Below are 23,299 nucleotides of genomic sequence, written 5' to 3'. Positions count from 1 at the left end.
TTTCAGGATGGCAGAAGAATTGGCTACTTGAGTTAGAGAAGATAGAAGTACCATTCCATGGGTTAAATGGTAGAGAGGAAAGGGAATAATGGACTTGTGTTCAACTCCTGGCTCATTAACTGGACGTTATAAATTTCACTATCCACTCTAATCCTGTTTCTACCTAAAAACCTTTTTAATATCTACTTCTTAGGGTAGCTCTGAGTATAAAACTTTGTAAATTCTGAATTGCTGAATAAAGGTGAGCTATCCTTGTTATATTTATGTCATTATCCTTTATTAATTAGATTGGAAACAGAGCGTTAGCCAGAAAAAGCCACAAGGTCAATTGTCAGTCATACAGTGGGAGAATCAGCACCAGATCCAGAAGAGAAATCAAATCCTTCTAGCTAGATACTGATCAAACTCATTATGATTTAGAACTAGAGAGCATCCCAGAGATCATTTGATCCAATCCCCTCCTTTTAGGGGTGAGGAATATAAAAGTCAGAAATGTCAAGGGCCTGGTTTAGGGTCACATGTTGGGTAGAAACAGAGTCTGGATTAGGATATCATTTAGTTCAGAATTGTAATATATTGTGTTGAATTGAATTGTATTTTGAACCTACAAAGCATGAGATCCAGTGTGAGGCACTGGGAATATGCAAAAAATCTGTAATTTCATCAGTTGTTGAAGCACTCAGAAGGAGAATTCTTTCCTCCACTATAAACTGCAACTTTTCTATTTAAGGAGGAAAATTTAGTATAGATTTTCTCTTCATTTTCTACCAATTATACTGCTTTGCATTTCTCTGGAACTCTCCCACATGACCTCACACAGGGTCCTTCTCCTACCAGTATTCCTTTTCAGCTTCCTTTACTGAGCTGAAATAATAATTTTATTGATTTTCATTTAATAGCTCACAGATTTAGAGCAGAAAAGTACATTAAAGGACATTGGGTCGGAATCCCCCTTTTACAAATAAGAAAACTGAAAACTGAAGAAGTTAAATAAATTCCCCCAATATAATATGGCAGCTTGGTGTTGCCATAGAGAGAGTACCAGCTCTGGGATCAGGAAGACTTGAGTTAATATGCAACCTTAGATAATAATAGTACCCCTGTCCCATGGTTGTGATTATTAAATGAAATAATATCTGTAAAATGCTTATTTAAACTTTAAAGTGTGATATAAATATTAGCTATTACTTTCATTTTTGAAATATCAATATAACATTATTAGAATTAGCAATTTAATACTACTAATAAAAAGAAAACAATTACAGTTCACATTATATTTATAGCACATAAAAGATTTGTTCTTTTAATGTACTGCTCACAGTCCTGTCAAGTGATCAGGTCAGGCCATGGATTATGATGTCCATTTTATAGGTGAGGAAACTGAGCTTTGAAGAGAGTGCATCAATCACTATGAATAGAAGGTTTTACTCAATGTCAGCCAGTAAGCCATGAAGCTGAAACATAAATCTACTTATTTTTACTTCCTCTGCAAAACAATTTCGACAACACTTTTGCAGACAGTGGGCTCAGTGTATTTATCAAGAACATACTAAGCACAACTGGAGTCAAGAATTTTCCCAGGCTCATTTCCCAGGTCAGTGATATAGATGACATTCAACTAGACATATTCTAACTCCATGTATATTGCTTATTCTATGAAAATCCACACAATGGACATCATGCGGACTACAAATTATATGACTGGAAAATTACTTAAAACAGAAAAACATTTTTTGAAGTTGGAATAAGACTTGGACTAGGAGAAAAGTTCAAGTTTTTCCACTCATTAGGCAGATCACCTTGGACAAGTTAAGACATGACATTTCTGAGCCACAGTTTCCCCATATTCAAGGTAAAGAGGTTGAAGTAGGTGCTTGCTTTTCAAATTTTATTCTAAATGAATGAGTTGGGACTATAAATTCAGCAAACATTTATTAAGCACTTACTATATGCAAAGGACTGTGCTGGATACAAGAGTGCAAAGACAAAAATGAAATCATCCCATAAGCATTCTGTACATGTAATTATGGCTTGATTTCATTCATCATCCCTCTATTTCCTAAAACACAGAAAATACAATGTTCAAAAGACTAATTCCTTTAGCTCCCCTTATTTCTCCTATTCCTGCTTATTTCTCTTAATGCCCTTCCTTATGCCTACCCCCAATCATTAGACTTAAAGGAATCAGGTTTTTTCTATAAAAGAGCGTTGGAGGCGAGGGATGCATGACAGTAGGCTCTGACAAAGGGACTCTGATAAAGGTTTCTGGCAGCCCTAAATTCTACAGACCAATAAATGTGCCCTATCCGTCAGACTGCTGCCTCTCTCTTGCAATTAAAGACCATGTGTCCTTGAGCAAATCTGACTCATGCCTGGATGATTTTTCTTTGTCTTTCACTCCATGATACCATAGCCACTCACCCCCTTTGTTCCTGTGGATCTGGCCTGATAGATAGACATTTTCTCCATTGCTATTTGTTCTCTGGGAATGAAAACCAGGATCTTCATTGTCTGTTGAATATTCAAGAGCTAGACAGTTGGCTTATTTATTTATTTGTTTGTTTTTAGGGAGTCTGACTTCCTGCATAGTTTTGAGTAATTATTCATTTTTATGAAATACATATCATTTAGCACGGATGGACCCTAATTTCCTCATCCGTAAAATAGACATAGAAGTAGTTGTACTATGGAACTCACAGAATTGTAAGGATTACATAAAATAGTATATGTCAAAGCGCTTTGTAAACTGTCTAATGTGTGGTACAGTGGTTGTAGGGGAAACACTCACTCTAAAAGCAGAGGACTTTTTACTGTTTCAGTGACCAGGAGTCAGCCATTTATCACCCCTGGGTCTCAGTTTCCTCAGCTGTAAGGGAGGAGTTAATAGGCCACATATTAAGCCCTCTAAATTCCTTTATGATGGTATCTTTCTATTAGTTTAAAGCTTTAAGAATTTGTAATTTTATTTTTGTGGGAATTTTTCTCTACCTGTTCTGATCTCTGCATTCCCCTGTCAATAATTTAATGAGTTGCTGTGGCCAAGAAATCCATCACCTCGTTGCCAGCTCCTCATCCTGAAACTCCTCAGTTAGCTAGGCCGGTCTTCTCGTGATGGGCATATTGCCAAGCTCTATTCAGAGCCTTCTCAGCCCTGCCTGCGCTTGAGTTGGGCTGGCTTCATCTGCATCTCATCCACACCATCAGGGACAGCAAAGCTGCTATAATTGTATTGTTCTATTGACTGCATACTCATCATTGTTTTTGGAACAGAACCTGCTTCCAATCAGCTATTCTTTTCAGCTTTATTCTATATAGCAGCCTGAAGCTGCTGGAGGGAAGAGTGGATGTGTCTGGCCTTCCAGGTTCAGTAACCTGATCTTCAGCATGCACCGGAGGGGTGGGTCACTTAGTATACCATGTTTGTCCCAGGGCTGTGATGGTTCTCACAGCTGCTTTGATTAAGCATATCAGAAAGGCTGTGGCAGGAGCGCTTCCTATGTTATCTGTGCTGTTTTGTTTGTTTCCTTAGGGAATAGTTGGTGCCTCTGGACCCGCCGGCCCGCCAGGAAGCCCAGGAGTAACAGTAAGTCTTCCTCTACAGAGCCTTCCCTAATCTGAAGAACAATTCTATCGAATGAATCACTACATTCTATCCTTTCTGGTTCAATAACATCTCTCCCTTCTATCACCTCCACCCACTACTGGGGCCGTAACCCCAGCTCAATTTCCTCTAATCAGAACTAATAGAACACTCCTGGTGTTCCTCTTATTCTTCCCTCATTCCACAATTCATACCCATACAGTCTCTCTAATATACAATTCTGATGATATCCCTTCTTTACTCCAAAACTTTCCTGCCAAGTAAACCATGAGTCTATACTATCCTGACATTCAAAGCCTGCCATAATCTAGCTCTAATTTACCTTTCTGACTAGGGTCAAGGAAGAGATCTTTGTTTTATTTAATTTATGCAGTATAATGGGAAGCAATAATGATTTGATTTCAGAGATCTGGTTGAGGATCCCCAAACCTGGCTCTGCTGCTTAAAACCTGGGCAATCTCTCTGGTTGCCAGTTCCTTAATCTGTAAAATGAGTGAATAGCTCTAATTCCCAGTAAACTCCTTAAGCCTGTAAATTGCAAATAAATTGCCAAATCCAGAACTAGTAAGAATTCCTCACTGGGAACTTCTTAAACTGACGAAATCACAGGTCCATATATTTTTAAAAGTATAGCTTGTAAAGATGACGGTCCTGTTGCTATCTACCTTAATTAGACCACATTGACAGGGAGATGTTTAGATTCAGAGTATATACTTTAAGAAAGACACTCATAAGCTAGAGAGTGCCAAAAGGAGGACTACCAAAATACTGAGGAAACTGAATCCTCTGTCCCTGCAAGATTAGTTAAAGGAATAGAGAGATTTACTGTGCAGAAGAGAGTTGACATTATACCCACATTCAGATACCTGAAGGACTGTCAGCTAGAAGATGAATTATATTTGAGTTTCGTGTCTCAAGCAGGCGTAATGGAGAAACAATGGGTTGGAATTGTAGTGAAGCAGATCAAAGTGATAGAAACAAACAAAAAATCTAACAATCAATGCTGTCCAATGCAATGGACTACTTACAAAGTAAATGGATTCCTCAAAAATGGTGGTCTTCGAGTACGGTTAGATGAGAAATTTTTAAGGAGTCTACCTTTATAAGAAATTCTTAATCCAGATGTGATTTGTGCTGGTTCCACAAGCCCTGCCTTCCTCCCTCCATCTCCCACTACCACCTCGGAGATGCTGTAATTTTATTATGGATCTTTTCTTAGCGATCTTTTGGCTATAATGTTCTCATTTCTGTCACTGTCAATCAACATTTATTGAGATCTTATTGTATGTTATGCAGTGGGCTAAGCAATAGGAATATTAGGGGCTCTGAGAAGCTCATACTTTAAAGAAGGTGACAATATATAAACAATTATATAAAAGATGTTATATGCAGGAAAATTTGGAGATTCTCTCAGCAGAATTGAGGGACTGGGAAAGGCCTCTTGCCTTTTAGCTGAGATTTTCAGGGAATCAGGGAAGCCTGGAGGTAGAGATGAGGAGGTAGAGAATTCCATGCATACAGGACAACCAGTAAAAATGTGTAGTTCAAAAATGGAATGTCTCCTTAAAGGAACAGGATGAGACCATTGTCACTGATGGAGACTACAAGAAAACTAGGAAGATAGGAGGTGGTTGGGTTGTGAAGAGCTTTGACTGTCAAACAGAGGATTTCGTATTTGATCCTGGAGTTTATTGAATATGATGCTGACATGATCAAATGTGCACTTTAGAAAGATTAATTTGAAAACTAAGTGGAAGATGGACTTCAGTAGGGAGAGACTTAAGTCACAGAGGCCAAGCAGCACGATGTTACACTGATCTATTCTGACAGGAGTAGCATAAGCTCTGGACCAAATACATTTCCAGGCATTTTTCTTAAAGAGTCCTGTGCCGTAGCAAATTATGGCCTTAACGTGATGAACCCATTTCTCTCTAGAAAGTGCATAGACATGTGAACTAATGCAGCTACATCTCTGGCTTTTACAGGGTAAAGATGGTCCTCCTGGTCTCCAAGGCCCACCTGGATTGCCTGGAATTCCTGTAAGTAGCATGTGGTTATTTATTCCTTTTACATCATTCAGAATTTAGCACTAAAATGGGATACTGGAGCAAATAAGGTTCAGAGTGACAGTAGGAGGAGAAAGGATGAATTTACCATGAGAAGCTTGCATTATACTCAATCATTACTATTGGAGATTTGACAAGTCTGAAACTCTTTAAGATTTACAAAGAACTTTCTTCACAATCGTCCTATGACTTGGAGAGTGCCAATGTTGTCATTTCCAATTTTCAAGTGAAAAAACTGAAGTTTAGAGAGTATGAAATAACCTATCTAGCATCACACAGATAATCAATATTGGACATGGGACCAAAGCAAAGGACTTCTATCCTTCTGTTTATTGCTTAGTAAATCCTAAATTTCATTTTTACTTTAAGGAATTCATAGATTCATTACATATGGGATGTATGAATACTCTCATCAGTGATTTAAATTGCAACTTAACCCACATCTCATCTTGTAACTATTATCCTTGTCTCCCACTAAATCCTCTACTTAGAGGCCCACCCAATATCCTAGGGAGGTCCCCTTCTATATCTCTTGATATTGCATGATTATAATTATGACATATTGGCTTTTAATTAGTTATCTCCCACTCTAGGTATAGGACTGGTTTCATTCCTTTTCTATTATCTCTCTAATGGTATCCTTTACCCCTGCCTTCCAGCACAATTCTTCATGGATAATATGTTGCAACCTATTCATTTCTCCCTATTGTTTTAAGTTCTTCAGAGACTGTGGTTTTCTATGACCCATAGCTATATAGCCTCACCAGAAGAATATGGACATTTTAAAATTTACTGTCCCAGTCTCCAAAGATAATTCAATACCATCTTCCTCTTCTATTCAGTTTTTGTTCCTGTTTTTTGTTCTAAAAATATGGAATGATGTCTAAAATTTGCCTAAAACATACATACTGATCAACTAGCTCTGTAGGTTGCCCATTTATTCTTAATGTGAGGTCTATGAACTTAAAACAAATCTATACCTATTTAAATATCATTTGATTCCTTTTAAATCCTCTGTATTTTTGTGTGTATGAATTTAAAAGTGTTACTCACAGAAGGACATCCTCATCTTGGTATAGTTAATTTAGCTTATCATTATCTTTCTAAAAACAGAGTTTTGTTAGTTGTGACTGTAGACTGTTTTATTTTTTTCTGGCCTGTTCTACTCATAGAAAGTTCAGAATGAAATAAATAAAACCATCCCCCCCCCCATTTCAATAGTATTTTATTTTTCCCTAATTACTTACATACATTTTTTAAATTTTAGCATTAATTTTACATATAATTTTACCATTTATTAAAGAAGAAAGCAAATTTGCATACTAAGGAGTTGGATTTACTTGCTTATTTTTACATAAAAAATTAAATCTTGGCAGAATAATACTGCAGGACATACAGTATTCAAAAACTAGTATTTTATTTTTCCAAATACATATAAAGATAGTTTTCCACATTCACTTTTGTAAGACTTTGTGTTCCAAATTTTTTCTCCCTTCCTCCTGTATCTTCCTCTTCCCCAAAACAGCACACAATCTGATATGTTAAACACGTGCGATCATTTTAAACATATTTCAGTATTTGCATTTTGTGCAAGAAAAATCTGACCAAAAGAAAAAAAAAGCCATGATAGAGAAAAAATAAACAAACATGAAAATACTATTCTTCAATCTACGTCCAGTCTTCATATTTCTCTCTCTGGATGCAGATGACATTTTCCATCCTAAGTCTGTTGGATTTGTCTTGGATCACTACATTGCTAAGAAGTCAAGACAATCACAATTGAACATAACATAAATCTTGTTTTGTACAGTGTTCTCTTGGTTCTGCTCATTTCACTTAGCATCAGTTCATGCAAGTCTTTCCAGGTTTTTTAACTGAAATCAGGCTGCTCATCATTTCTTACAGAACAATAATATTCTGTTACATTCATATACAATAACTTAGTCAGCATTTCCCAGTTGTGGGAAAGACAACTCAATTTCAGAGATGTCTTAATTTGTATTTCTGTAATCAATAGTGATTCAGAGTATTTGTTTTTCATATAACTATAAATGGATTTAATTTCTCCATATAAAAATTGTTATTTCATATCCTTTGGCTGTTTATCAATTGGTGAATGACTTGTATTCTTATAAATTTGACTCAGTTTTTTTTTTATTTTAGAAATAAGGCCTGAGAAATACTAACTATAAAAATTGTTTTCCAGCTTCCTATTTCTCAGCTAATCTCGGCTGCATTGGTTTTGTTTGTGCAAAACCTTTTTAATTTAATGAAATAAAAATTATCCATTGTGTTATTTCATAATATTCTCTTTGGCCATACATTTCTCTCTTCTCCACAGATCTGAGAGTAAGGCTATTTCTTGCTCTCCTAAATTGCTTATAGTGTCACTATTTATGTCTAAATCCTGAACCCATTTTGATGATTTCTTGTCTTGGTATAAGGTTTGAGATGTTGGTCAATAGCTAGTTTTGGGCCATATTAGTTTCCAATGTTCTCAAGTAATTTTTGTTACAAAGTGAGTTCATATCCAAGAAGTTGGAATCTTTGAGTTTATCATGCAGTAGATTACTATCATCTTCAATATTTGTTTCTTGTGTAAATTGAATATTGTGTCTTGTGGACCTGATCTATTCCACTGATCTACTACTCTATTTCTTAGCCAAAACCCACATGATGTTGATAACTACTTCTGTATAATACAGTTTTAGGTCTTGAACAGTTAGGCCATCTATCTTTGCATAAAATCAATTTTCTTGATGAACAAGGTGGTACAAAATGCTTCTCACACTTATTGAGTAACCAATTGACTATATGCCCACAGCTTAAGTTACAAAATGGCTGCATAGTAGAGGGGCCAGATGTGACTGGAAATTAGGTTTTCAGGCCTTCTCTGCCTTTCTGTCAATACATCATTGGTGAAAAGCATTCTTACTTTATGCCCAGTTGCTCTTAAGCCCCCAAATGAGAGTGTTGGCAAAGAGGTGACAACTGGGGAGTTGTTATCCCTTCATCTGATGTCTCATTAACTCAGTCAAAAAATATCTTTTCAAGGCCCTAGCTTAACTACTCCTTTTTGTGAGAAGCCTGTCCTGATCTTTTCAGGCAAACACAATTTCATTCTCCACTGAGTAAGCATAGTACTTTGTGTTCTCTTAATTTTCCTTTAGCATTCTACCTTGGAATAGAACATACACTGTATTATGTACATTGTGTGCATACTTTGTTTTCCCTACTATTCAAAAATTCTTTGAGACAAGAGTCATATTCTATTCAATTTTAAATGTTCATCATGCTAGATAAAGTTCACTTTACCTAGTGGGTGCTTAGTAATGATTAATTAATTTAAAAAATTATTTGGAACACATTTTATTCTATTCCCCTTGCCAGCATACTTATTTTTGTATGTATCTAATCCCCTTAAGTTACAGCTTAAGCTCCATGAGAACATTAACAGGGTTTTTTTTTTCAGTTTACTTTCCCAGGCACTGGAAAAAAAGATCCAGAATATCACTGGCACATAATAGATGCTCATTAAATTCATTTGACATAGTGCTTAGATCTATGAGGTGTACACAAAATAAAAATATAGTCCTTGCCCTCCAGGAGTTTATAGGGCATCTATAAAGAGTATTTAAACATATGAAGATTAATGAGTAGAAAAATAATGAACTGAAAAAAATCTCTTGGGCAGTATATAAAGTATATAAAGATCAACTAGATAATATGAGTCATAAGTAACATGATAAGAGGAACAGAAAAAATTCCTATGGGCTTGGAAAGACTTATAGGAGGGGAAGGATTTTTTTTCCTGGAACTTTGAATAATATTTGGATCCATGAAAAAGAGTGGAAAGAAATGTCTAGGTAAGAGCAATGTACAGGAGTAGAATGTGTAATGTATGTCCAGTGGAGAGGGATAGACAATAAGAGACCAGGATAGATGATAGAATTATTTCTGATTAGTAGCTGTGCCATTAATAATCTGTCACTCTGGACAAATAACTTTCTGTTTCTCAGCCTCAGTTGGCTATCTATAAAATAAGAAAATGTTATTGGATAATTTCTAACTTCCCTTCTAGATGTAACATACTATAGAGAGAAGGCTAGAAAATTATGAAGCTTCTTCAATACTAGACTAGGGAGAAAGAATTTTACTCTGAAAGCAATTGAATTTGTGTATATGAAGGGTAGATTTTCCTAATGTTGGGTCTTTGATTTTACATATCAGTAAGTAACATTTATATACAAAGATTTAAAGATATTTTAAAAATATTATTCATATATTTTGTTTTTATATTCATTTGTCAAGAAAGTTATTTTCTAATAAAAATCCTCCCCCTGCCTCACTCAGGCATCCCCTAAATCAAGTAATTTTTAAAAGAAAAGGAAAAAAAGCAATTCTATTGCATTACTTATTCTATAACATTCAATTATTCAGTTATTCCATATTATTCAATAATTATGAAATTATTCCATATCCATAGTCTCTTACCTCTAAAAAAAAGTACATTCTTATATCCCTTCTTTGGGGCCAAGATTTGTCACTTATATACAAACTTGCATTAAAATTTGTTGCTGTTATTCTCAATAAATTACTTTAGTCATTGTGTGTATTTTTTCTGGTTCTTCTTGTTTGCCTCTGTATCAATTTGTGTAAGTCTATCCCTGCCTCAGTATATATTTATCATGTGTTCATTGTTTCTTATAGCACAGCAATGTACCATTACATAAATGCACCATATTTTGTTTAGCCATTCCAAAGTCTTCATGCATCTACTTTTTGCCAGTTCTTGCTACTACAGAAAAAAAATGAAGAAATATTTTTGTCATCTTTAATTTCCTTGGATTATATGCCTACCAGTGAGATTTGGGGATTGAAAAGTCATATTTTAGTTACACACATAGCATCATTACAAATGAGAGGAAGAAAAGGAAGAAGAAGAAAAAAGAGAAAGAAAAAGGAGAAAGAGAAGGACAAAAAAGAAAGAGAAGAAGGCAAAATAAAAAAAAAAGAAGAAGAAATTGTGGTAAATGAATGTAATAGCACACGTATCAGATTGCCTAAAATGATTAAAGGGAAATGATTGAAGGGGATTAGAGGGGTTGGAATTTTGAACTTATCAATCATTTTGGAAAGCAATATGGAATTATGCCCAAAAAATTATTAAACTGCTTATACCCTATGATCCAACAATAACTCTATTAAGTCTATTTCCAAAGATGAGTATAGAAAAAGAAAAATAAGTGTTATAAAGGAAAATGGAATGTTCTAAAATGTTTATAGCAGCTCTCTTTGTGGTGACAAAGAACTAGAAATTTTAAAGAAGCCCATCAATTGAAGAGGGGCTAAATGCATTGTGGTATGTGACTGATGGAATACTATTGTGCTATAAGAAATTATGAATTTAATGATCTTAGAAAAATACAAAAAGACTTGCATGACATAATAAAGAGCAAAATGAGCAGAACCAAGAGAATATTGTATACAGTAGCAGCAGTATTGTTTCAAGAATAACCTTGAGCAATTAAGTTATTTTGACTATTATATCCAAATTAACTACAAAGGGCATATGAAGAAAGATACTATCTGCATCCAAAGAAAGAACTGATAAATGGAAGTATGTATAGAATAATTATATGTATGTGTATATGTACACACATACACCTGTGTGTGTATGTTTCTAACAGTAGCCATCTCTGGGGAGGAGGGGAGAGAAGGAAAAAAAGAAATTTACATGATAACTATTATATAAATTTAAAAGAAATAGCAAGTTCTACATTTGCAGTTTCTGGTGCAATCATTTGTTCTGTTATACTGTTATGGAAATGCTTATTTTATTCCATAAATTTAATTTTTTTTAAAAAAGAAAGGGAAGAGAGCAAAGATGTTAGAATACATGGGAGCCACCTGACAGTGGCTGCTGGAGATCCAACCCAGAATGGATCTCCTCTTGTGAGAGGATGATACAAGGAGACTGAGAGGCCGCTATTCTCTGACCTCTCTCCTGAGAGATCATTGTGTTGTCTGACCTCTCTCCTCTTCCCTTTGCCTCCAATTTATCTCATTCCCAGTCCGCAACACTTGTGTCAGCAAAGGCTGCCCTGCAACTCCTTCAGACATTATGATCCACAGCTGTGGAGACTCTCAGAGAATTGACCTGTCCCTTAACAGAAAGGAGGGGAACGGAGGAAAAAAAGAAGAAGCAAGAGTAGGGGAAAAATGACCAGAATAGAACCTTGGGTTTTTTCTGAGCATTCAGACAGGATAGCAGCTAGGTGGTGTGGTGGAGAGAAAACCAAGGCTAGAGTGAGGAAGACAAGTTCAAAACAGCTCTTAGACTCCTACCAGTTATGTGACCCTGGGCAACTAACTTAAACTTCTTTGCCTCAATATTCTCATCTATAAAATTGAGGTAACACTAGCATCTGTCTCCCAGGGTTGTTACGAGGCTCAAATAAGATAGCTCAGCAAAGTATCTGGCACATAAAATCTATGACATTTAAAAAGGTTCACGAGACATAGTCTCTAGGTAATTTAATCATTTTTAATAATTCCAGCAGATTATTAATAAAAGGATAGTCATTTGGCAATCTCGCTTAGACCAAAGACTCCTATTAGCAGTGGAGTTACAGTGCAAGAGAAGATGTTTCTGAAGGGTACATACTCAATTCTGATTGCTTAATTGTAAGAAATGGATTATATTAGAATAGAGACACTCAAATCTTGATCAAAGAGACATCGACTTCCATATCATCTGTGCTGGTAATAAGGAGAATCAACATTTCCCAACTTGTCTGAGCAAACATATTGAGCAATAATATACCCATTAACCTAAACTTTCTTTATTAACCCATTATTAACCTATTAACCTAAAATTTCTTATACATCTAATTAGATTGATTTCTAGATGAGGAAGTAGAAAAGGAGAAAAATGTTGGTCCTGGAAATAGAATAATTAATTATTAAATAGAAATATTCATTTCTCACACAGCCCTCTATAATAGTAATAGTAGTAATAGTAATTATATGACATTTTGATAATACATTAAAGAAGATGTAGAAAGGTCAATTAGACAAATAAGAGAAGAATAAGCAGAAGAAAATTTTATAAAAACCAAGGAAGAGTGTATCATGGAGGAAGAAATGGTCAACAGTGTCAAATGTTACAGGTCAAGAGAGGTCAAGAGGTCAAAGACCATTTCAATTTGATATTTAATTTGAACTGGAAGGAAAAAGGTGTCAGTCCAACAGAATGTCTGCTTGGGAGGAGTTGAGACATGAATGAAAGATGAGGAAATAAAGGCAATGGGTATAAATATTTTTGTTTTGTTTTGTTTTGTTTTGTTTTTCCCAGGCTGTTGTTGGCTTGGGAAGGGAGGAGCAAACTAAGACGAGTGAGTCAGGTGTATTCTGGTAAATATTCAATAACAGACTCTCCAAATAGCATTAAATTTAATCTGTATCATTAGCACTTTCTTAAATCTAGAAAACAAAACAATAAATCAAACTCTGAGTTGTAGCATTTGATGATTTATGAGGTGGAAATGTTTACATTGAAAATTTTACCAACTGGTTCTGCAAATTGGTTAGAACTGACTCTAACACAGCCCTATTTTTAATGGACTACAGGATTAAGTGAACGTTGTTGAAGAATGGAGGAGATCAAGGAATGTCTATAGATTTCATGGAAAGAGGCAGTAGATAAAGAGAGATTAAAAATAGTGGAGTACAGATTAAATCACAGTTTTTGCATATTCATGTACTCTCATAACTTTTCCATATGATTTTTTAAAAAATTTTATTGTAGCTTTTTATTGACAAAACATATGCCTGGGTAGTTTTTCAACAATGACCCTTGTAAAAACTTCTGTTCCAATTTTTCTCCTCCTTTCCTCCACTTCCTTCCCTAGATGGCAGGTGGTTCCATACATGTTAAATATGTTAAAGTATATGTTAAATACAATATATGTATACATATTTATACAGTTATCTTGCTACACAAGAAAAATCAGATTTAGAAAGAAGGTAAAACTAACCTGAGAAGAAAAACAAAAGCAAGCAAACAATAACAGAAAGAGTAGAAATGCTACATTGTGGTCCATACTCATTTTCCAGTGTTATTTTGCTGGGTGTAGCGGCTTCTATTCATTAATAATCAGATGGAACTGATTTTGATCCTCTCATTGTTGAAGAAAGCCATGTCAATCAGAATTGATCCTCATATAGTATTTTTGTGGAAATATATAATGATCTCCTGGTTCTGCTCATTTTACTCAGTGTCAGTTCATGTAAGTCTCTTCAGGCCTTTCTGACATTATCCTGCTGGTCATTTCTTACAGAACAATAATATTCCATAACATTCATATACCACAATTTATTTAGCCATTCTCCAATTGATGGGCATCCATTCAATTTTCAGTTTCTAGCCACTACAAAAAGGGGCTGCCACAAACATTTTCGCACATATGGGTCCCTTTCCCTTCTTTAATATTTCTTTGGAATATACCATGTGATTTTCTTAAGAGTATCATACCCACCCACCTCCCAAAAAGGAAAAAAAATTCTGTCTTGAGGATTAACCCTGAAATTTTCTTCTTCATTCAATTTTAAGTTTCATGAGACTAAGGACTTTGTTTTATTCATATTTAAATTAATCCAACACCTCACACAATATTTTGCCCTCTAAATACGTGTTTGATGAATGAATAACCATATTCTTTGACAAGAGTAGATCCATAGGTACAAATCTATGAGAACTTTGTTAAGCACGGCCCAATTCTGCCTTCCTCATAACCCACTTAGCTTTTATTCCCTACATGATGTTCAGGGCTCAAAGGCATCCATAGATTGCAACGTGACTGTTTCTCTAAGTGTTTCACACTGACTTTGATGGGAAATCTGTGTTCACCCCTGTTGAAGAAATGCTTGTGTTGTTTTATTTTTTTTTAATTGCACCATTTTTCAAGCTTTCCTTGACTTATTACTTATCCAGCCCCTTTCTTTTTCCTCTCATGCATTCAGGAAATGTTTCAGAAAGCAAACTTTTTAATTGAAAAGAAAATCAATAATAGTTTCACCAAAGACATCCTGTGTTTACCAGTATGCTGAGGGGCACTCAGTTCCTATATATCAGCAGAGATATCTTAAAACTATACTACAGAAGTCTTGTTGGCAAATTATGTGAATTTCCAGTAGAGTTTCTATCTATCAGCACTGAGAGTTAATTTTTTAAAAATGTTTTTATTGCTATCTTTTGTTTTTATATTGCCTATTTTGCCAGAAAATCCTTTCCATGACTCTACCTCATTCCAGAGAGTTTTCATTATCACAAAGAATAAAAATTTGAGGGAAAAAAATTCTGGGAAAATAACGAACATCATCTAAGCCTAGTATATGAAAAAGAAGTGTTATTTAAATGAATTTAATTAAGAAAAGATTACTTAACTGTTAGATATCCTTTTCAAGCTGCAGACTCTTTCCCCAAATTCACAGCACTGTTTAATATGCCAGTATATTTTTACAACAAAATCCTTCCAGGTTCTGGGAATCCTTCTTATTCCACTCTGGCTATCATACTTCCTTTGGTAGTCCTATGAGTAGGTAACTGTTATAAACTTAAAACAAGATGTCATGGTTAGATGTACTTTCCTGAACTATTTAAAATGTCCAAAGATTTGAGTTGATATAAAGTTAGTGAGTTAATCAACAAACTATGGATATTCCACCTGGTGCTAAATCCTGAAAAAAACAAAAGCAAGATAAAATAATCCTTGTTTTCAAGGAGCTGATTTTCTAAAAGGATAACAGCAATTATGAACTTAAGCTTACACAGAATAAGAAAAAAAGAATAATTACCTGATACTTGAATAAAAATATGATAACATTGGAATGGGCCAAGGAAGAGTTCTTGGTCTTGAAGAATGAAGAAAAGGATATGATGGGAAAAAAAAAGCAGGGAGTACATGCCAATGCATGACCCCAAACACAGAAGGTGGGTGAAGAAGGAAGAAACTGATATTAAAAGATTCTTCAGTCATCCACTTCTGGATCTTCTAGTTGTAAGACTATAGTTTAGTTTCCTCATCTGTAATATGGGGATAATAATTGAATATCTCACAGGGTTATGGTGAAGATCAAATGAGTCTGCCTATGTAAATTAATTTGTCCAACTTAATATACCATCTAAATGCTTTCTATATATTAACTAGTATTCTCTTGGTCATTTTGTTATAAAGGATAATTTTTTTTAATCTTGTTATTTATTGTCTTTGCTGAATCCTGTCATTCCTTGAAAATATTGACTGAGTCCAGATCCTGCAGTATTGAGATAATGCACCAATGAACAACTGATTTTACATTCAGAAGATTTGGTTTGAATCCTGGCTTGGCCACTTGCTTACTTTGTGATCTTGAAAATGTCACTGCACGTCTAATAACAGAGATAATAACAATACCTGAACTACCTGTACCACCCTTACCCATATTGTGAGAGGCAACTTAGTAACATATATCAGAAGAACTTTGTATGCTGCAAAAGCACAATATTATGATATATCATTTAAATATATCTTTAAAATCAAATTTTATTGGCTATTGGTAGGGGGTGATGGCTATTTAAAAATTGAATCTCATATTAAATAAATCAATGATTATATTTGAAAGCTAAAGATTGGTCCTAATCAGGAATCTTTTTAATTTATTTCCTGTGTCTCCTAACTATCCCTAAAGTTTGATTTATAAATGTAACCATATCATGTTCTATCCCAATTTATTCATAAATGAGGCTAGACTGTACCCCATCCTTCTGAACATTAGTTGGATATCAGGTAAATTATGGAATCACATCTGAAATTCTAGTATGCATGTAAATAAATATGGCACATGGATCACAGTGAGAATTAAAGGATAGGCGTAGAAAGGAAAGAAACATCTTTTTGGCTTCCCCTTTATTGTGTTTTTCTTTTAAATTTTTTAAAATTTAGCCTCTTCACTTCAACTGAAGCATAACAGAATGCTCTAGCTCTTTATTTCAACTCTCTCCATGTCTTTCTGTCACACATGTCTCTTGTACATACCATAACTATTGGATTTTGCTTTCCAATCCATTCTGCTCTCTTCTTCCATTCTATTGATTAGATAATTCACATTTACTTATGACCACTTAATTGTACGTTTCCCTCCAATCCATTTTCTGCTGATTATCTCTCTCTATCACTCTCACACTTTTATCCTGCTCTTTCTCAAAAATCTGTCTTACTTCAGACTATTGCCTCCCTCAATCCATCTTCCCCTTCATTTCCTTCCTCCTCCCAATATTTCGTACTTCCCTTTCCCGTTCTATTTCCCTTTGGGATAAAATATATTTTGGTACATAACTGAATGTGTGTGTATAGTCTTCTTTTTTTGAACCAATTCCAATAAGAGTGATGTTCAAGTATTGGATGCCAACCATTTTTCTTTTTACTATAAAAGTTCTTCCTTGCATGTGTCCTTTATGGTGGAACAATATCCCAATTCTATCTCTCCTTTCCTCCCTTCCCTCTTTTTTTTATTTTTAAAATAACTCAGAGCATCATATGATACATAGAATAGTAAGGTTTAAGAAATACCTAACATGCATTCTCTCATTTCATTCTCAAAATAACCTTTTGAGATAGATGCTATTATTATCCCCATTTTAGAGCTTTATCAGATAAGCTGATAATTCTTCTGTAGAAGAATTCTAGTCTGCAGTTGGAAAGTATCTGAGATATCATTTGAAGCTCTTTTCAAATTTAAGTCTTTATCCACTATGCCATTCTTCCCTTCTCCTCTTTTTCTTTGAGATGTTAACCTCTTTGTTTTTCATGTCCAGGGTGAAGAAGGGAAAGAAGGGAAAGATGGAAAGCCGGGCCCTCCTGGAGAACCAGTAAGTGACTAAATTATTTAAGTATAAATAGGGATTGAATTCTTAGAGATCCAAGGCAGGTTTAGTTGGGTATAATTTAGCTGGGTATTACCCTCTGTAATGCAAAGGGGCTGAAGGTTCAAGAGAAGAAGACAATGTAGAGTTGAATTGAATTGCCAAGAAGTCAAGAGGAGAATGGAGTAATTAGTGTAGGGGAGATGGTCTTTGGAGAGAATTGAGCAATCAATTCTCTAAAGGTCACAGTGTAGACAAATAGAGTTTTATAAAGATAAGTAGAGGAAGAAGTAAAAAGCCAATAGATCATGGTTGGATGAGAGGATTTCAGAATTCTTGAATGTAGAAATGGTGCTCTACTTTTGGGTGATGGCAAGTTCAAGGATATGACAACCTTTGAATATGTCTTGACTTGGGATAGAAGAGTAGTTTATAGGAATGAGTAGGTGGAAGAGCTAAGTGAGTGGGTGAGGGTGTTTGAGGAACAGTCAATATGTAGATATAAATCCTTTGGTATGAGGGTAGCAGTTGAGGAACAAGGAAACATTTTGAATGAGGCATCAGGTAGTGAGTATTTGAGGCTGGTTTTGGATTCAGGTTTTCCTACTTTAGGCCCAGCACTCTATCCAGTTTACCAGTTTTAGGAAAAAACTGAAGCTCAGAAAGGTAGACCAACTTGCCTATGGCTGAACCAGGACTAGAAAAATAGAATCTTTGTGTCCAAGATGAAAAGAATTTCAGTGATCATCAAGTCCCTCATTCTACAGATCAGGAAACTAAGCCCCCAAATATATTTTTTAAAATACATATATTTTTCCAAACTACTTTCACAGTAATTATTAAAAACATTCTTGTGTAGAAGAAATAATTGAAGAAAATGGCATTTGAAAGTGAATTTTTTCCCTTATCTATTCATGGCTCTGCCCAATTGTATTTAGAACATTTTATTAAGTATACACTATGTGCAGTATTGTACTATATGGTAGGGAGGGATATAAAGGTAAGTCTCTCATGTCTTCTGAATTCAATGAGCTTACAGCCTGTTAAGAAGTATAAGAAACATAAAGGAATATTTATAGCTAGAAATAGCTTGAGAAAAAAAAAACTGATGTATTATTATAAAGCTAGAAGAGAGCATAGAGGTCATATAGATCTTGAGTAATGAATATAAGGGTAGCTTGATGGCTCCATAGTGCATAGAGACTCCAGGGCCTGGAGTCAAGAGGACTCATGATCCTGAATTCAAATCTAGATTCAGATACTTCCTAGCTGTGTGACCCTGAGCAAATCACTTCAGTGCCTCAGTTTATTCATCTGTAAAATGAGCTGGAAAAGGAAATGACAAACCATTCCAGTATCTTTGCCAAGAAAATCCCAAATAGAATTCTCTCTCTCTCTCTCTCTCTCTCTCTCTTTTCTTTTTAACTTAATTTTTACAAAGATTTTTTAATTATTTGAGTAGGAGATTTATGTTTTCTTTCACAGATTAATTTTTATGGAAATTTTTTGTATAACTTGACATGTGGTTTCTTAATTGTGGATGGAGTAAGGGAGAGAACCTAGAATTCAAAAATGTTAAAAAAAACAAATGTTAAAAAAATTGTTTTGAATGTAACTGAAGGAAATATTAAATAAATAAAATTTTTAAAAATAAAACCCCAAATGGGTTGCGTTAAGTCAGAAATAACTGAAACAAATCTGTTAGGTGGCTGCATTATTGGGATTCAAACTGCATATTTCCAATGGGCTAGAACCAATTACCATACTTTGAATAATTATAACTTCTAATAGTGAAAACTCAAATACATTCAATCATTTTATGGGATTCATTTTTCACATTAATCAGAACTTAGAAGGGAAAGATGACTTCTGACTAAAGGGATCAGGGAAGGTTTTATTGAACAGGTTTTGAATTGGAAAATGAAAGATGGATAATATTTCAGCAGGCAGCAAAAGGAATAGAGGGCATTACAAATTGAAGAACAAGGTGAAACACATGGAAGGCGAGCATAAGCTGTATACAAGGTATAGGAGCTGGCTAGCTGTTTTATAGTTAGTAAATATGGGACAGTAATAGAGGAAAAAGATTCACTTTGATCAAAAACTACGTGGTAAGTATAGACTGTATACAGAATACTATATCAGACAGCTGAAATATAAAAATTAGTCGATTCAGATCTTCAAGAGGCTTATAATATGATGACATGGGAGATACAACATAGAATATAGACAACCAACAAGTTAGACTACAATTAAGTGCTTGCTTTTTTAAAGATCAACCATAGAGGAAAAGGGAATTAATAGAAAGATCATTTCTGACAAGGGTGATAAGAGGTTTCCAGAAGGAGGTGGCACCTGAATTGGGCCTACAAAGAAGAAAAGAATTTCAGTACACAGTAGCACGGTGATGCTATTATTGATAGGGATGGTTTATCCCGTTCCACAGAAGCAAAGAATTTATAAATGTTATGGTATGAATTCCTTTCTCTTCTCTTTTTCTCTGTCCCTTCAGGGTCCTTCAGGAGAACCAGGCCTTAGAGGACAAGATGGTGCCAGAGGACCTCCTGTAAGTACCAAAATATCTAATAAATCATATTTGACAAAGTAAGTAGTATGAATACACTTTGGCACTTAATGAAAAAAATACGCTTTATTCTCTGAATGACAGGTTGGAAATTAGATATGGAGAAATATTTTGAAGAATACCATGCAGTTTACAGGAGCAGAGAGAGGGATGTAGAGAATTCTGTCCCTCATTCTAAGCACATGTGGAATGTGACATCATATTTATCTTAGTAATAGCCATGTCTATTTATGCATAATAGAATGAATGGTTTCAAATGGAACCTGCAATTCCATAGCTTCAGGGATACAGCCAAGATTTGGGAAATGAGAACAGGGACTCAGAGACAGAAGATGTTTGTAATAAATGATTTGTCAGGGCTGGAACTTATAGTCATAGAGTCAAGGTCATATAATCTTTGAAATTTAGGTGTGAAATAGATCTCAAAAACAGTCTAATCCAATCACCCTTGACAGGTGAAAAAACCCTAAAGCAGTAAATGGATTCGCCCACAGTCATATCGCTAGTTAAACATTTAGATGATGCAATGGATAGAGCATCGAACTTTGAATCAGAAAGAATTGACTTTAAATCTTATCTTAGAAACTTAGTAGCTATGTGACGATGCTCAAATCATTTAACACCTGTGAATGTATCATTTTTAAAATGGGAATAATAGTTGTATCTACATCACAGTATTATTGTAATTATTGATAATTATGATATATTTGTATTGTATTTGTTTTATAATGATTGATGATGACGATATGTAACATTTATAAAGTATCTTAGACACTGTACTTAGTGCTTTGAAATTATTGTCTTGGTTTTTCCTCACAGCAATATAGTGATATAGGTACTACTATTATTACCATTATACAGCCCAGGAAACTGAGATAAATTGAGCTTGAGTGACTTGCCTAGGGTTTCATAGCTAGTAAGGATCTGAGACCAAATTTGAATTCAGGGCTTCCTAACCTCAAGCCTTGTACTGTATCCACTTATACCACCTAGTTATATAAGTATTTATTGTTTTTGTTCAGCTGTTTCCATAGTGTCCTTATTCTTTGTGAAACTATTTGGAGGTTTCTTGGCAATGATACTGAAGTAGTTTTGCCATTTCCCCTTCTCCAACTCATTTTACAGATAAGGAAGCTGAGGCAAATAGGGTTAAGTGCCTTACCCAGGGTCACACAGCTAGTAAGTATCTGAGAAACTTGGGATTTGAACTCAGGAAGGTGAATCTTTTCAATGATAGCTGCTATTGTGCTATTAATGTTGCTGTCATTATTATTATTATCCAGTGGCCAAAGAGCTATTGAAGGAATGACAGGAGAGAAATCCTAGGATAGACCTAGAGTTAGAGACATTGTAGGGATCATCTTCTCCAATCACTTCTCTTGAAATCCTTATTTTCTTTTACATCCTGATAATCGAATGAGATGGGATCTGATCACTGTTGCTTATTTCTTTTATAGCAAAACCTTTCACATTCTACTCTTAGGATGTTGGATCTAGTAGGAGTCTAAAAGCAAAATAGAAAATGATTTGGGCTATTTCAATTGTGCAGATACTTATCCTATATTCTCCTATGCCAAAAAGATTTTCTGGGGTGGGTGTGTATGTGTGTGTGTGTGTGTGTATGTGTGTGTGTGCGCGCGCGCTCTTGGAGAGGCTATTGAGACCTACACCATGACTGTTAAGATTTATGATAGAGATGTATATTGCCTTTGCTCTAAGAGATTGATCCTTTGCTTTGAAAGATTCTATCACTAACTACCAGGAGAAGAGAAAGGACCAGATTAGTACAGGAGGAGACAGTATGGTGGACTGATTTGGAATGACTAAAATAATTGGACTCTGTCAAGGTTAAGATAAGAATGTAAATGGCCATGTCATACCATGAGGCCCACAGATATAATATGAGCATTTGTCCCCCTCAAGAATTATTTTTTCCTGAAAAATTTATTTATTTTTCTTCTAGGGATTTAAGGGACACACAGGAGACTCTGGTCCGCCTGGCCCTAGGGTAAGTTGATTACTTGATATTAAAAATAAAAATGACAGGCTCTTGTAAAGTCCCTCAACTTCAGTTTTTCTGATTCTGGATTCTGGGTAGAACTACACCCAATTACGTCAGATTATTTAAAACCAATCTTAATTCCTCTTAACAATTAAGTGTCTTGTCATCCAAGAAAGTGACAATGGGGTTTCCAATATAATGAGTTTCATAAGATGTTTTCTCTACCTGGGTTTTCTAGATGTCTTATTTCAGAAGATAGAATTTCATATGAGAATGAATGCAGAACAAATAAAATCTTTATCAGTAGCATCAAGTAATTACTACATATGTCTGGCACAGGAATAGGTATATAGTATGTGCTCAATAGCTATGATTTATTTACTGAATGAAAAGCTACTCATTGAGAAACACCACATTGTTTTATTTAACAACATCACCATCACCATTAATGTTAAGTAATTTGACTAACTTTGTATTAAACACTAGCTGTATATACTCAACAAGAATGTTCTAAATCCTAACTATATCCCAGGTACTATGGGGATACTACAATTAAAATAAAAGTCACTATCACCAAGGAGAATGTATTCACATGATAACCATGTGCTTTTATGAATATAAAGATTATTTCAAAGAGCAGTTTTTAAGCTTTTATTTTTTCTCTCAATTGTATTTTCCCTAAAATACATGTAAAGATAATTTCCAACATTCGTTTTTGTAAGACTTTGTGGAGGGAGTATCATGTGCATGAAGCAGTGGCTAGACCTTTCTGGTCAGGTCATGAAATATGTGGAAGGGAGTAATATGGAAGAAATCTAGGAAGGATGAAAGTCTAGCTTGGAAAAGATTTAAATGACAAACAAAACAGTTAAGATTTGATCTTTTTGAAGTCTTATTTATTTAATTATACTGGAAACTAAATGAATGTCGATTAATTAAGCAATGACTGAATAAATTGTTATTTGAATGTGATCTAATACTATTGTGCTATAAGAAATGAGAAAGTAAATGATTTAAAAGAAACATTGAAAGAGTTATATGAACTGGCATAGACTGAAATAAGCAGAACTAGAAGCATAATTAATACTAAAATATCAATATAATAAAAAATGAATAATTTTAAAGACTTAAAAAATGAAAT

At 34.7% G+C, this 23,299-nt stretch overlaps 1 protein-coding gene across 1 annotated transcript in view; it reads left to right on the top strand.

Annotated features, from left to right (window-relative positions):
- The window catches only part of LOC127544484 (collagen alpha-1(XXII) chain-like), a 176,701-nt gene that overhangs the window by 119,546 nt on the left and 33,856 nt on the right, over window positions 1–23,299 (top strand). Inside the window, exons 24-28 of the mRNA XM_051971138.1 lie at window positions 3,530–3,583; window positions 5,587–5,640; window positions 17,525–17,578; window positions 20,085–20,138; window positions 22,120–22,164. Coding sequence (XP_051827098.1) covers window positions 3,530–3,583; window positions 5,587–5,640; window positions 17,525–17,578; window positions 20,085–20,138; window positions 22,120–22,164 — 261 coding nt within the window. The remainder of the gene's footprint in view (window positions 1–3,529; window positions 3,584–5,586; window positions 5,641–17,524; window positions 17,579–20,084; window positions 20,139–22,119; window positions 22,165–23,299) is intronic.

This window comes from Antechinus flavipes, chromosome 1 (genome assembly GCF_016432865.1).
Source record: "Antechinus flavipes isolate AdamAnt ecotype Samford, QLD, Australia chromosome 1, AdamAnt_v2, whole genome shotgun sequence".
NCBI classification, from domain to species: Eukaryota; Metazoa; Chordata; class Mammalia; order Dasyuromorphia; family Dasyuridae; genus Antechinus; species Antechinus flavipes.
The sequence above is the reverse complement of the archived record's forward strand: the minus strand, read 5'-3'. Positions and strand labels throughout refer to the sequence as shown.